Source organism: Gopherus flavomarginatus, chromosome 2, assembly GCF_025201925.1.
Source record: "Gopherus flavomarginatus isolate rGopFla2 chromosome 2, rGopFla2.mat.asm, whole genome shotgun sequence".
Classification (NCBI taxonomy): Eukaryota; Metazoa; Chordata; order Testudines; family Testudinidae; genus Gopherus; species Gopherus flavomarginatus.
In genome coordinates, this window is record NC_066618.1 from 300,796,146 (window position 1) to 300,811,419 (window position 15,274).

At 52.6% G+C, this 15,274-nt stretch overlaps 1 protein-coding gene across 3 annotated transcripts in view; it reads right to left on the reverse strand.

Moving 5' to 3' along the window:
• HSF1 (heat shock transcription factor 1) overlaps window positions 1-15,274 on the reverse strand; it is a 100,307-nt gene that overhangs the window by 18,193 nt on the left and 66,840 nt on the right. For all 3 annotated transcript variants that reach the window (XM_050939390.1, XM_050939389.1, XM_050939391.1), the window contains exons 5-9: window positions 14,796-14,871; window positions 14,272-14,333; window positions 12,942-13,038; window positions 2,845-2,981; window positions 685-915 (exon numbers count right to left, since the gene is read on the reverse strand). In XM_050939390.1, coding sequence (XP_050795347.1) covers window positions 685-915; window positions 2,845-2,981; window positions 12,942-13,038; window positions 14,272-14,333; window positions 14,796-14,871 — 603 coding nt within the window. The remainder of the gene's footprint in view (window positions 1-684; window positions 916-2,844; window positions 2,982-12,941; window positions 13,039-14,271; window positions 14,334-14,795; window positions 14,872-15,274) is intronic.

The window sequence follows — 15,274 nt, forward strand, 5'->3', positions numbered from 1 at the left end:
GGAGCAATCCTGAGTGGCTAAGCAAGGCTTCTTCCTCGAGTCACATTAAGCAGAGCTGTGACAAGCAAAGGCAGAAGATAGCGCACAAGCAGCACCACAGCAGGAGCAGCCAAAGCGCCGGCCACTGGTGAAATGCTGCTCACAGCAACTTTCCTCTTTATACGGAGGTAAAGGCCATAGAGACTTCAGTTCCAGGCATGCACTTCTCCATCTTGATCTGAGTGGAAGGATGCTCACACTGCAAGCCTCACAGGCTCCCAGGAGGAAGTGGGAGCTGCAATCTACCTGGTTCTGCACCGGTGACGTCTGGCTGACTTGTACTCTGCCGGAATGGGCAATCTGAACGCAATGATTTTATTTAGCTAAATAACTCTACCCCCTTTTCTCCGGTGTTCCTGGTACTTGTATCCCTGCCTGCATGGGGTCATGTCCCCTAAATCACTGTGTGGGACCAGGTGACGGCCTGAACTCACTGCCCCTAGCAGAGCAGCAATAGGAAAGCAAAATAAACTGCACACTGGCTATTTGCACCCAGGACAGCAATGGGATCTGCAGGGCACTCAGAGACATTGCAATACTGATTTCCAGGAAGCCAGTTACTAGCAATTTCATCACTCCACTAGTGGAGCTGTGACATGGCCAACTGGGCCCAGGCACGCGCCAGAGTCCTGGCATGGTACTTACTTGTCGAGGCAGGCAACGCTGAGGCACTTTTCTGGGGGCTGAGGCTGCGTGGTGCTGTCACTGGCAGCGGCCGTGGTGCTGGGTTCATTCTCCTGGAGGATGGAGTCAATGAAAGTGGAGGGAGACAGGGGGGTTTCAACAGCAGGAGGGTTCCCAGGGCTGGCCTCCTCTATCTGGGGGCTGGGGGTGGGACTGGGGGGCTCTTCTTTGATACGGACCACAGGGCTGCTCCTTGGAGAAACAGAAAGAGAATGGTCACCAAGGCAGCAATGGTCTGCCAGTCCCTGCTCTGCATGGTACGCAGACAAGTCCCAGTGCCAGACACTGGCTCCCTCATAGTGCTGGTCCCTGAAACAGGATTAGCTAGAACTCGGGTGGTGAACTAAGGCAAAGTGTTTTCCTTGGTTGTGCCCTAGAGCAAACCCCTGGCCTCAGTGCCACAGGCTGCCAGGTGCTCTTTTTCCAACCCCCACAACTGTGACTTTGGTAAGTGAATCAATCTAAGACCAGGCCCACACAGATTTACTTGCAGTATAATTATTTTGCTTAGGGATGTAATTATTTTCATAAATAAATAGTTTCATTGGTACAACCCTAGTATATATGGAGTTACCCCAGTATAAAGGTGCCATATGCCAAAACAGCTTATTCTCCTACCCTGTGGGATAAGCTATCCCAGTCTAAGCACTACCGTACTGATATGGATAGGAGTGGTATGTGTAGACAAGGCCTGAGATCCACTCTCTCCCTAAGAGCACTGGCGCTGCTTCTTGGATTCTGGGTTTTTATGCGAGGGATGATGGCTTCTCTGGCCAGCCCTAATTCCGCAGCTGGAAATCCCCTTCCACACCCAAACTGAGTGAATTAGGGCATGAGTGGTTCAAATAGCCCCCCCCCCCCCCGAAGGAACAGCAGCGAGACAAGAACAAATAAAAGGCCAATTAAGCAAACATATGGTCTATATTTAAGGGTGAGCGCTCCTGGCAGAGGTGTATGCAAGACAATAAATAACATTTGTGTGTGATAGAGCACTGCAGGGGGGGGCACCAACGCCAAGAATATACTGTTCTAGGAGATGAACAGGTGCTAAAGCATGGAGGACATTTCTTGCTGGGGAAGCTCAGGCCTCTGACGCCTTGTTGGGCAGGGACGGCAGAGAATAGCAGCTTAAAGGCCGAGCTACAAGGGAACAGTGATGGAGGCATACAGGGCTAAGAACTGCCTCTCACGCCTGCATGCAGCGCTCAGTGGAATTGGTGGGCATCACACACGCAGAGCTCAGGGTGGGACCCATGACGACTCCTGGTGTGCCTTGTGGCAGGAGACAGTCTGACTTCTCTGGGCTGGGACTGGCTGGAAACTTCTTGCTGTCCAAGGTCAGATACATTTGCTTCAGGTGCTCAGCCTCCCTGCCCTGCTGTATGGTGATGGACCCAGTCACCGCCTCTCCAAGGAGGAGGAGTAACTTGGAAAGAAAGGCAACTGCTTTTTAACCCATGCCCTCCTACACTGGGAGCATGGACTGCCAAGGCGTGTGTTTACCCTGTCCCCATAGTCAGGAGTGCTGGTACTTCACTCATGCTAGTCACTGAGCAAGCAGGTCAGTGCTTCCTCATGGCCTGAGAGGACAGCACGATAACTGTGCCAGAACAGCAGTGTTCAGGCTGCATCTACACTACAGAGCTTCTCCTGGTCTAGCCCCGTCGCAGAGCTGCCCCGCAGACTGAGATCCGGAGCTCTCTGCCAGTGGAGGAACACCACCTCCCTGAATAATGGTAGCTACGCTCGCAGATGCACTCTTCTGTCGCCATAGCTGCGTCGGCACTGGGGGGTTTGCCAACCCAGCTGTAGTGCTAGATGTTGTGGTTTTTCCCACCCCAGTCCGACACAGCTTTGCCAGGATAAACGTTAAGTGTAGACCAGGACTCTGATTAGATCAAGGATACAGGAGTGAATTTGGCATCTTCCATTAATCAAACAAAAGACTGAAACTAAAACAAGAACCTGTGGGGCAAGCAGTGTCCTGAGTAAGAAAGGCCTGAAGGACCTGGTCCGATTCCCTAACACAGCAGCTTCACGGGTGACACTGGTTTCTTGCTGCAGAGCCCCACACCCGAGCTGGTGTTCCATAATCCAAACTCATGCTCTCCACACAGATACCTTTCATCGAGACTGCCACTGGGGGAAGCTGAGGGGCTGGACTGGGCTAGTTCCGTCACATCGGAGATAATGGGACCAGAGTTGGCTGAAGAATCCGGGGAGTACAGATTGGAGCCGCTGTATGCCGGGGAAGAAGCCTGAAATAACAATCAGAGCATTAGTGAAGTCATGTGACAGGCACATATGCATAGTCCCATTGCCAGGCACGCAGCCTGAGAGAGAGGTGCAGGAATTGCCGCCGTGCGTAGGAATACCGAGAGCTCCCAGCCCAATAAAAGCCCGTGCTGGCAGCCTCCAGCATTCAAAAATCAGGGTGCTGCCCTGAAAATAATTAAACTGACTTAAAAATCATGAGATCTTTAAAGCACACAACATGTTGGGTTCTTTCTGGAGTTTGGGCCTTTAGGGTTCACACATTTTCCAATTTTTCTCTGCAATCAAGAGAGCTAAAAGCTTCCTGTCATGTTTCGATGCCAGCTGAGAGTCTCACATATTCACCTGCCTCAGGGAGTTGGGGCTTTAAGAAATGCCAACGATTGTGAGTCTTGCCACCAAACTGTGAGACAGCAACCCTGAAAGGCAATCCCATGGCAGGAGGGATTTACTAGTGAGGGGACCGAGTGAACCTGGATCCCCTCGCAAGTGCACGAGTCTCAGTCAGGGAGTAAGGATGGAGGGGCTTTTCACTTAAGGCATCTTTCCAGCTGCTAAATAAACTCCACATCAAATTATGGACCAAATTCTGGCTGCCGGGTGCACACAGGCACACCCCAAAAAAACTGACAGGCAGAGAGGGACCTACGGCTTGTGTCCTGATTCAACACTTCTGGCGCTTACCACACCCGCCAGGAGATGACCCATGAGCTCACTAACTCTCCTCCTTCACATTCCTTCTTGAGACCCCAAAGAAATCAGCCACTGCATGATGGCTAGGCTGGGGGCAGTTGGGAAGGACCGTGAGTCATTAGTTATCACTAGGGTATTTATGTGTATAAACCTATGTCTATTCCGATGTCTCCCTCTCCCACCTGTCTTCTTAAGACTGTAACCTGTTTGGAACCAGTGTCACCTCCACCTGTGTTCATACCGTGTCTAGGGCAGTGGGGTCCCAGTCCTTGTCAGGCTTCTCGACACCCTCATAATATAAATATTAAACAACAGCTCTTCATTCTCGCTCCCTCATTACCAGGTGCTCAGATGCCTCTGTGTTGGTGGGAACCGTAAAAGTGTTAGGAAGAACCATGTGGAGGAGCCCCTCTGCCCCAGGCAGTCCTTGGACCATGTGAGAGGTTTGTGTGCGTATGCCTCCTGACCTGGCAATGGTCAAGGAGCAAGCCACAGTGTGGATGAGAACAATGTGAGTGAGGGCACTACCACGCGGAACCTGAGTGCACAGTACAGGTGGCTCAGAAAAGCTGTCCACCCATCACTTCTGCTTTGAGTAGAAAGTCATAAACACTTGAGCTTGAGAGAAGATGGCCAGCTGCATTTCTCATAATTGGGACAATCCTGTAACACTTGTAACAGACTCCTGCTGGCTTTGCTTAAGTGTTTGCTGAATGCAAGAATAAGGACACATTTCAAAGGCGATAACAGGGCTAGGAGGGGGTTGGAACGGGAACACTGGGGGGTCTAAGCACAGGGTAGAATTTTTAATAGGGCTAGGGTTTTGGTTCTGTGGTGGAAAACTAGATCAGGTAACATACTCCATGGAGAGTGGTGTGAGTCTGCGTGTCTGGTGCACACACGCAAAGTTAATGCAGTAACTTTTCCCCCTGGACACTCGGGTTGTTCAGTGACATGAGCCTGGTGTTCAGTTTGCTGTCCCCACAATGCTGCAGGACAGCCACTATTATTCAGCTTCTTGGACACCTTTTATGTTGCTTTAATAACAGGAATCAATCTTGTGGAGGGCGGGAGGGGGCAGGGCTATGGGATAGTGGAGCTGTTGGAAATGGATGCTAGTCTCTAACCATGGCTGTAAATCTCACTTCCAGCAGTACAATGTTCATAGCACAGCACCAAGAAGCGGACTGGATGAAAATGCTGCCTGGCAGTTTTGCCCAAGGAATACTGCCATTTGGCTCCCTAATGCGAGACGGGGGGGGGGGGGGGGGGGGGGGGAGGGGGGGGCGCAGACACAGGCCCTGAGCAAAATTAGTGCAAACCCCATGGTGTGGGCACTCTGATTTAAAACAAACTGAAACAGGGCACCTCTGGAATCAAGAGTGGATGCATCAAGGGATGCACCAATTTAACTAATTACACTATCCCAGAGGCAATCAAAGGCACAAGCAGCAAAGAATCCTGTGGCACCTTACAGACTAACAGACGTTTTGGAGCATGAGCTTTCGTGGGTGAAAGCTTTCTTTCTGCTTTTACAGATCCAGACTAACACGGCTACCCCTCTGATAAAAGGCACAAGGGGATTGAGTTTATCACAGCTCCCCCCAAAGGCAATCAACACCGAAGCCAATTAATTCTATCAGCAAATGAACTTGATTAGGGTTCTTCAGCTGTTAACAGAGGGAGGAAACCTCTAATTCCCACAGTGAGCCCACCCCACCACATGTTTAATGAGACCCTGCACTCCAGGACAAAGGGCAGTTAATTATGCTCAGCCATTCAGGGCACTGCCATACCAATTAGATTTCAATCATGTGTGAATGTGAATAGGTGAAAAGGGGAATTCAAATACACAGGATCCTGTCTCTCTTTCTCTGGCTTAGGGGGGCTGCTGCAGCAGTGGCAATGTACATAGCTCTAGGCCTCGGAAGAGGGGAATGATGAAGGTGGTGGCACTGTCCATTCAAAAGAGAATTAAGGACGGATTGGTGGATTTGGGAAGTTACTGCCTGGCAAGCTGGTGTGCTGAACAGCCGCACCCTGCTTATCCTGCAGTAACGTGGGCAGGCAGGTCCACTGAAGAGAATCCTGTCCAGTACACCTTGGCTAGAGCATGGTAGATGGGAGGCAGGACATCAAAGGGATGGATTGGAAAGGAGACAAGAATTAGGGGCTTTCAGGAATCCAACAGCAAATTAAAGGCCCATCCAGAAACTAAGCTAGGGGTCGGCAATCTTTCAGAAGTGCTGTGCCCAGTCTCTATTTATTCACTCTCATTTAAGGTTTCATGCGCCAGTCATACATTTTAATACTTTTAGAAGATCTCTTTCTATAAGTCTATAATATATAACTAAACTATTGTTGTATGTAAAGTAAATAAGATTTCTAAAATGTTTAAGTGTGACGAACTGGGAAAGTTCTTAATGTTTTCTCTGAGTACTGTGTTGGTGCCTCAGTGTCCCCATGGCAGTTCTTAAGTATCTGGCAGAGCAAAGGGCCAGTGCACCTAAATGCCTGACACTCTGTCTCCTAGCAACTGATGGCCTGGGCCCCTCCTCTGCAAAGGTGCCAGCTGAAGGTGTTGGAGACAAAGGGATCAGGTGACCTCCTGGCCCGGGAAAGGGGCTGAGGAGAGAGGAGGGGCTGGGAGGGGTTGTGCGTCTGGAGCTGGCTGGGGTCAAGGGTGGAGGGCAGACCTGGGGGTCTGGCTCACTGGCCCCCAGAATGGACCCAGCCGAGGGGTCCGGTTCGCTGTATCTACAAGCTCTGTTTTAGACCCTGTTCCTGTCATCGAATAAACCTCTGTTTTACTGGCTGGCTGAGAGTCACGTCTGACTGCAAAGTGGGGGTGCAGGACCCGGTGGCTTCCCCAGGACCCCGCTGGGGTGGACTCGCTGTGGGAAGCGCATGGAGGGGCAGAGGATGCTAAATGCTCCAAGGAGAGACCCAGGAGGTGAAGCTGTGTGAGCTTCTTGCCCTGAACAAGTCTGCTCCAAGAGAGAGGAGGCTCCCCAAAGTCCTGACTGGCTTGGTGGGGAGCAGTTCCAGAGCATCGCCCGGTGACTCCGTGACAACTGGTGGCAGCGGCGGGACGTACTGCACGCCGTGAATGGCGCTGCTTGCAGTAAGTGACTGGGGAGCAGTAAAACAAAGGAGGGATAATGAGGACCAGACGTGCTGAAGGCTCAGAGAGGGACGGTTTCAGGGGGCAGTTAACCTCTGGGAGTGTGTGACCAGCGAGAAGGACTGTTGGAGTAACGGGGTCCCCCTGAGGACTGCAGCGAGCAGTCTCAGGGGCGGAGGAGCTTGCCGCTCGACCCTGGGAGAGAAGGATTTTTGCAGTAGCAGGGTTCCCCGGGGGATTGCAGGAGCAGTCCCAGGGGCGGAGGAGTCTGCAGCTCGACCCTGGCAAAGAGGTGGTGATCACGAGAAGGGCTGGCACACCAGGGGTTCTTCCTGGAAACCATGGGGGAGCCAAGAGCACACAGGCCTGTGAGTCCAGAGCCACTTGGGAACGGTGAAGTGATGGCCTATCACCATCTCCTTGAGAAGGACATTGTGATCCTGTGCACAAAGAGAGGGTTACGCATGGGGAAATTCACCAAGGCACAGTTAATCGTGCAGTTGGAGGAGAAGGACCGCTCTGAGGAGCAGATTCCTGGCCCAGATGGGGCTACAAGAGGATCTGAGAGCAGCTGGAGCATCAGCCAGGCATCCCTGGGAGTCTGGTCCCCAATCAGACGAGGGTCTTCACGATTGGGTTCCCGATCAGGAGATTGGAGACGGATGGGATGGGAGCAGAGCCCGAGAGAGCGAGAGGACCGTGAGAGAAAGCAAGAGCCCGAGGAAAAGCTGCAGGAGAAGCAGCAGCAGCAGCGTGGACTGGTGATGGTGGAGCAGAGAGACATAGGGGGCTGCCCAGGGGTCAGTGGGGAAACAAGCCTGCGGGGGCAAGACCCTGGGACAGAGAGAACTGTGGTGGTGCAGCCCCAGATGCTGAGGGACTGTGGAACCTGGGTGAAGTTCCCTGGGGTGAAGCCCCTCGCCCTGCCTATGGCCCAGATCCCTGTGCAGACCCAGGAGGGGTCGGGCTGGCTGGTGGTTGGGGTTCTCCAGGATATCTGCTGGGAGGCCCTGTTGGGGGGTGACTGTCTCCCCATGGGACAGGATCCAGGCCCTGCTCCTGTAACGGCCGAGGGTTTGAATTCAAATCCAGGGAACCAATTGGCTAGGATTGAAATGGTCAGTGAAAATGCAAATAACCTGGCTGGCAGGGGGGAGGGGCTGCTGGGCTCAGGATACCTGCCTACCTATAACCAGCCCCCTGGGGCTGAATGGGAGGGAGAGATGCTCCCCGCTCCCCTGCACACCGGAGTGGGGGCTCACGCTGGCTCTGATGCTGTGACTAGAGCAAAGAGCTCGCTGCCTGGCCCCACTGGGACAGCAAGGGCAGTGCTGAGCACGGGGGCAGCTGAGATCCCAGCTGACTGGGGGGACACCCAGGCAAGGCAGGTCAGCTGCCAAACAGGTTTGCCTGGTCCAGACATGCTGCTGGGAAGTGATTACACAGCAGGGAGGAAACTACCAGGGACAGGGCTCAGGGGGGCTGTGACCCCTGGCCCAGCCAGCGAAAGGGAGCAGGTCCCACTCCCTGCCCCAGCCGCTGAATCCCAGACCGAGCTGCAGAGGGATCCCTCCTTGGAGAAGCTGAGGGAACTTGCTGGCCACAGCACTGCAAACCCCCTTGGGGAAGGCTGCAGGGACAGAGTCCTGCAGGAGAAGGGATTCCTGTACCGGGAACGGGCTCCCCAAGGGGAAGTAGAACTGGGGGGAATTGGGAGGCAGCTGGTGGTACCCCAGGAATCCACAGGGTTCTTCCCATTCGAGCTGCTGGATGGGAGGAGAGTGAGGGGACCCCTGGACCTGAAGAGGGAGGATTGGATGGAAAAGGGGGAAGACCCCCAGGGGGATCTCTTCCCTGAGGTGGGAGCCAATCTCACCATCAGGTGTTCCCCATTCAGAGTCACTGGGAAAGCAGTCCAGAACCTGGAGAGAGAGGTCAAGGACCTGCTGGCTTTAGATGGGATCCAGCCGTTTTACAGCCCATGGGCCTCACCCGTGGGGCTGATCCCCAAGGGAGACAGGATGATCTGGTTTTATGGGGGCTATCAAAAGCTTAAAGCCATCACAGTGTCTGGTGCCGACCCCATGCCTAGGCCTGGGGATATTCTAGACAAGCAGAGGGCGATGGAGAACTTGGCCCTGGCAGACACTGATAACATCAACATACCCCTAGAGCCCCGACCAGGGTTATTCTATCTACTACCCAAGATCCACAAACCCGGAAATCCTGGACGCCCCATCATCTCGGGCATTGGCACTCTCACTGAAGGACTATCTGGATATATGGACTCTCTACTCAGACCCTATGCCACCAGCACTCCCAGCTATCTCCGTGACACCACTGATTTCCTGAGGAAACTACAATGCATTGGTGACCTCCCAGAAAACACCATCCTAGCCACCATGGATGTAGAGGCTCTCTACACAAACATCCCACACACAGATGGAATACAAGCTGTCAGGAACACTATCCCTGATGATGCCACAGCACAACTGGCTGCTGAGCTCTGTGCCTTTATACTTACACACAACTATTTCAAATTTGATGACAATATATATCTCCAGATCAGTGGCACTGCTATGGGCACCCGCATGGCCCCACAATATGCCAATATCTTCATGGCCGACCTGGAACAACGCTTCCTCAGCTCTCGTCCACTCACACCCCTTCTCTATCTACGCTACATTGATGACATCTTCATCATCTGGACCCATGGGAAGGAGACTCTGGAAAAATTCCACCATGATTTCAACAGCTTCCACCCCACCATCAACCTCAGCCTGGACCAATCTACACGGGAGGTCCACTTTCTTGACACCACGGTGCAAATAAGTGATGGTCACATTAACACCACCCTATATCGAAAACCCACCGACCGCTATGCCTACCTTCATGCCTCCAGCTTCCATCCCGGGCACATCACACGATCCATTGTCTACAGCCAAGCACTGAGGTACAACCGCATCTGCTCTAACCCCTCAGACAGAGACCAACACCTACAAAATCTCCACCAAGCATTCTCAAAACTACAATACCCGCACGAGGAAATAAGGAAACAGATCAACAGAGCCAGACGTGTACCCAGAAGCCTCCTACTGCAAGACAAACCCAAGAGAGAAACCAACAGGACTCCACTGGCCATCACATACAGCCCCCAGCTAAAACCCCTCCAACGCATCATCAAGGATCTACAACCCATCCTGGATAATGATCCCACACTTTCACAGGCCTTGGGTGGCAGGCCAATCCTTGCCCACAGACAACCTGCCAACCTGAAACATATTCTCACCAGTAACTGCACACCACACCATAATAACTCTAGCTCAGGAACCAATCCATGCAACAAACCTCGATGCCAACTCTGCCCACATATCTACACCAGCGACACCATCACAGGACCTAACCAGATCAGCCACACCTTCACTGGTTCATTCACCTGCACATCCACCAATGTAATATACGCCATCATATGCCAGCAATGCCCCTCTGCTATGTACATCGGCCAAACTGGACAGTCTCTACGGAAAAGGATAAATGGACACAAATCAGACATTAGGAATGGCAATATACAAAAACCTGTAGGAGAGCACTTCAACCTCCCTGGCCACACTATAGCAGACCTTAAGGTGGCCATCCTGCAGCAAAAAAACTTCAGGACCAGACTTCAAAGAGAAACTGCTGAGCTTCAGTTCATCTGCAAATTTGACACCATCAGCTCAGGATTGAACAAAGACTGTGAATGGCTTGCCAATTACAGAACCAGTTTCTCCTCTCTTGGTTTTCACACCTCAACTGCTAGAACAGGGCCTCATCCTCCCTGATTGAACTGACCTCGTTATCTCTAGCTTGCTTGCTAGCACACATATATATACCTGCCCCTGGATATTTCCATTACATGCATCTGAGGAAGTGGGTATTCACCCACGAAAGCTCATGCTCCAAAACGTCTGTTAGTCTATAAGGTGCCGCAGGATTCTTTGCTGCTTTTACAGATCCAGACTAACACGGCTACCCTCTGATACTGATAACATGTGCACCTTTAGCCAGACCTGGGAGGAACAGGTGTCCCAGGTGAAGAGGGGGCTGGGCTGCCTCAAGAAGGTGGGACTGACGTTAAAAGCTGGAAAGTGCAAGGGGGGACGGCAGAGGTGTTGTGTCTGGGCCACAAAGTGGGAAGCGGCTGCCCAAGCCCAGAGCTGGCAAAGGCCAAGATGGGGGCTCTTAACCAAAAGAGCCCGAATCACAGACCGGAGGGCTGGGGAAAGACCCAATCCCAGCTTGAACCCCAGGGGTATTGGGGTGGCAAAGGGTGTGGGCTGCATAAACCTTCCCACCTGCGGCCTGCAAGTGCCATCAAGCACACCCGACCTAAGGGAGGGCGTGAGACTGGACTGTCCTGGTGTAACTCACACCAAGGAATGGGAGAGATGCTGGGGCATCCATGGGAACCTTGGTGGGTTCGAACTTCCCCAGGTCACTGGCTGGAGTGACCTAGCTCAGTTCGGTCTCGAAGAGGGGAGAGATGTGACGAACTGGGAAAGTTCTTAATGTTTTCTCTGAGTACTGTGTTGGTGCCTCAGTGTCCCCATGGCAGTTCTTAAGTATCTGGCAGAGCAAAGGGCCAGTGCACCTAAATGCCTGACACTCTGTCTCCTAGCAACTGATGGCCTGGGCCCCTCCTCTGCAAAGGTGCCAGCTGAAGGTGTTGGAGACAAAGGGATCAGGTGACCTCCTGGCCCGGGAAAGGAGCTGAGCAGAGAGGAGGGGCTGGGAGGGGTTGTGCGTCTGGAGCTGGCTGGGGTCAAGGGTGGAGGGCAGACCTGGGGGTCTGGCTCACTGGCCCCCAGAATGGACCCAGCCGAGGGGTCCGGTTGTCTGTACCTACAAGCTCTGTTTTAGACCCTGTTCCTGTCATCGAATAAACCTCTGTTTTACTGGCTGGCTGAGAGTCACGTCTAACTGCAAAGTGGGGGTGCAGAACCCGGTGGCTTCCCCAGGACCCCGCTGGGGTGGACTCGCTGTGGGAAGCACACGGAGGGGCAGAGGATGCTAAATGCTCCAAGGAGAGACCCAGGAGGTGAAGCTGTGTGAGCTTCTTGCCCTGAACAAGTCTGCTCCAAGAGAGAGGAGGCTCCCCAAAGTCCTGACTGGCTTGGTGGGGAGCAGTTCCAGAGCATCGCCCGGTGACTCCGTGACATTAAGAAGCTTCATCTAAAATTAAATTAAAATGCAGAGCCCCCCGGACTGGTGGCCAGGACCTGGGCAGTGTGAGTGCCACTGAAAATCAGCTTGCGTGCCGCCTTTGGCACCCGTGACATAGGTTGTCTACTCCTGAACTAAGCAATAACAAAGCTTCCCATGGGCCCCTCTGGGGGACCTGCCTGTGACGCACCCTGGAGCCAGGTAGTGGCCAAAACACCTGGCATCCAAACTCAGCAACAGAAGCCAAGGCCTGAAACAAGTGTCCCATATCCAAAGCCACCTGTTGGGGGTTCTGGCTGGGTGACATTCCCCTCTCACACCGGGAAGGTTACTGCATGCTCTGGGATTAAAAGGGTTTACTGACTGAGCACCAGAGACTTCCTCCACCCTTACACTCCAGTCCAGCTTACCCCTGTGGCCCCCCCCATGAACATCTCTCAGTCCTGACCATGGAACCCTGCTATTCCAGGCCTGGGCTCAGCAAGGCTCTACAATGCACCTCAATCCTGACAGCTGGTGTCCAGAGGACAAACCCGTTATGCGAGTGCATGATGGGTTGGCAATGGGAGCAAACATTCAGCAGGGAAATGTTTGAGACCAAGTGCTCTTTGTTTGTGACTAAACCCAAAGGTGAACCCAGGCCAGCAGTGCGCTAGGTGCTGATGAACTTGGAGAGCATGTCTGTTTGCATGGCGCATGCTCACTCCTGCCACGTTCTGCCTCGGAGTTAGCTACAGTAAAAATCCCTCCTGGGGTAGGCTACAAAGCGCACCTGTCACTTCGATAGCCTGCCAAATAACACACACATCTCCTGAGCAAAGTGCAGTGTCAAGAAGAGGCCAGCTGCAGGAGCCTCAGATGACCCCTCCTTCCCCACACAGCTCTGCTGCTTCCCCTCAGGCCCAGGAGCACACAGAGCACTTACTGCGTATGGGGATGAACCGTGGACGTGCTCCAGGGAGTACTGTCGACTGTATTTAGGCATGGAATGTGCTGAACTGCTGTCGTTCAACATCAGGGGGCTGCAACAGAAACCCAACACCCACAAGAAAGTTACAAAGCTCCAGGGGCTGCATCTCCCCGAGAACATAGGGTCAGACATTAGCCAGGTGACCCAGGATCCAGCATACACCTGGCTGCCCTGGGCGTGGAAACGCTGTGGCTGGCGTTGGGGTGTGGGCTCTGAGTCCAGTACTGCAGAGCAGGGACACTACGGACATGCAACAAATCCAATGCATCACACTGTGGCTCTCCACAAACAGCAAAGCAAGTGGTGTGCCATTACTGTCCGTCTTCTGAACTCTGCTCTCTGAGTCCACAGTGTAGCTAGCACCTTATATGCTGAGGGGTCCCGATTTGTGTGCCTGTGGTAAGACTTTGCCCTTTTTAGAGGGCTACAAACAGCAACACCTCCAAGTGATTACAGAGTAGCACTGAGGAGCACCTTCCGCTCTACTTTGGGAGCAGCGGTGCTGTAAGGGGAACTAGGCCTCTCTGCAGCTCCAAATCTAGCTGGGAAAAGCCACATGTATAATTCAGAACATAAGGAGTGAAATGCTTTGCAAATGAACACTATGTCCCAGGGGCCCTCACTAACTCCCTTCTCCAGCCAGGCCTGCTGGGCAAAGCCCTCCTAGCCCACCCCTGCGGCTTCTGAACACATCTGAGTGGAGTCAAACATCAGCAGGGTTTGCACCCTGCTCTGCTTCAGCTCCGTTCCACTGTCCTACTGCTCCTAGGACAGCTCATCTGGTGCTACCCACCACCCTGACCACTTCTGCCTGCACTTCGTGTCTTTTCAGAGTGTTAGCTCCTTGGGGCTGGAACTCTCTCTCCCTGTGTGGTTAGAAAGCACTCGGCACACCTTGGGCACTACTGCTGTACGAAGAATCATCATTTGAGGCTTGTAAGACTACAGCCATCGTCAGCTTTTGACTTTGCAGCCTCATCGGTTACAACAGTTTATTAGTGAAACGGGTTCGGGGGGGGACTCTGCAAACCCTGCTGGATTAGCAGCAGAGGTTTGGTTAGCTCCCTGGGGTGAGTGACATGTAAGCTGCCCTCTAGTTGTGAAGTGTGGCTGGATGCTGACTCGATGCCAGTGACTCTTGTCCAGCTCTATCACACTGGAAAACATGCTACAGAAGTGACAGAGGGGTGGGATCACAGAGGAATCCCTTCCCAGTCACTGCTCTGAAGCACGCTCCTGCCTTTCCCACAGGAATCTGTATCTCGATGTCTGAACATAGACTTACATTTTTCTCTTCACCCCAAGGATACGGTTTGACTGCACCAATGAAATCAAGAACTGGATAAGCTGTGAGGAGAAAAAAGAACTCCCGTTATCATGATGCGTACAGTAGCCTGTAAAAAACAAGGATCAGTAGTTGAGATCCCTTGCCAAGGGGTTCAAAGCAGCGTCAGAAGAGGAGAGGGTGGAAATGGGGCAGACTGCTGAGCACATGTGATGGTCTTTAGAATGACAGTTGGGGTTGCAGGGAAAAATACATTAGCAGTCAATTCAATTCCACATTATAACATGCCAGGCAAGGACTTATCTTCTGGTCATGGGCTGCTGATATTCATGGTGGTATGAGACACTGGTAGTGCCTCAGAATCTACTTGTTTGAAACAGAACTAGTACAACCAAACACCTCTGCTGTTCCAACTCCCTTCTCTGGCCCGGAGACAGCCCACTACAACACCAGGCAATCCTACTGCTGAGCGCAGCTCGGGTCCTTCTGTGCTCCCAGGGAGTGTGGGAGCAGGTGAGATTTACCTTATTGACGACTTTCTGCTGCTGGGCATGCTTCTGCCTCAGGCTGGCCACTTCCCTCCACAATGCCTCATTCTCACTGCAAGGAAGGAGAAAGCCATCAGACTGCAAAGTGCTGCCTTTGGGGCACAACAAGGTGATCCTGGGGTAAATGCTGGGAAAGCTGCAGCAGGACTGCAGACATCTCCAGATACCAGCTCATTTACAAGCTCTTGGGGACACGGGAGAAACTTTTCTTTATTCACTAATTTTACTTTGCCATTTTTTAGTTGCAGCGACACTACAGCGATGCTAGACACACACATATGGGCAAATACAGATATATTGATTTTGAAGTCTCTGCTCTTTTTTGTTGAGTTCTGTTCCCATCCCTGTAGCACGTGCTCCTCTCAAAAGAGAAGAAGCGGAAACAGAAGGGTTCACAAACTGGTGCTATAAGCAATTAGAGACTTACACACAAAGGCTTTGTCTACATTGGCAAC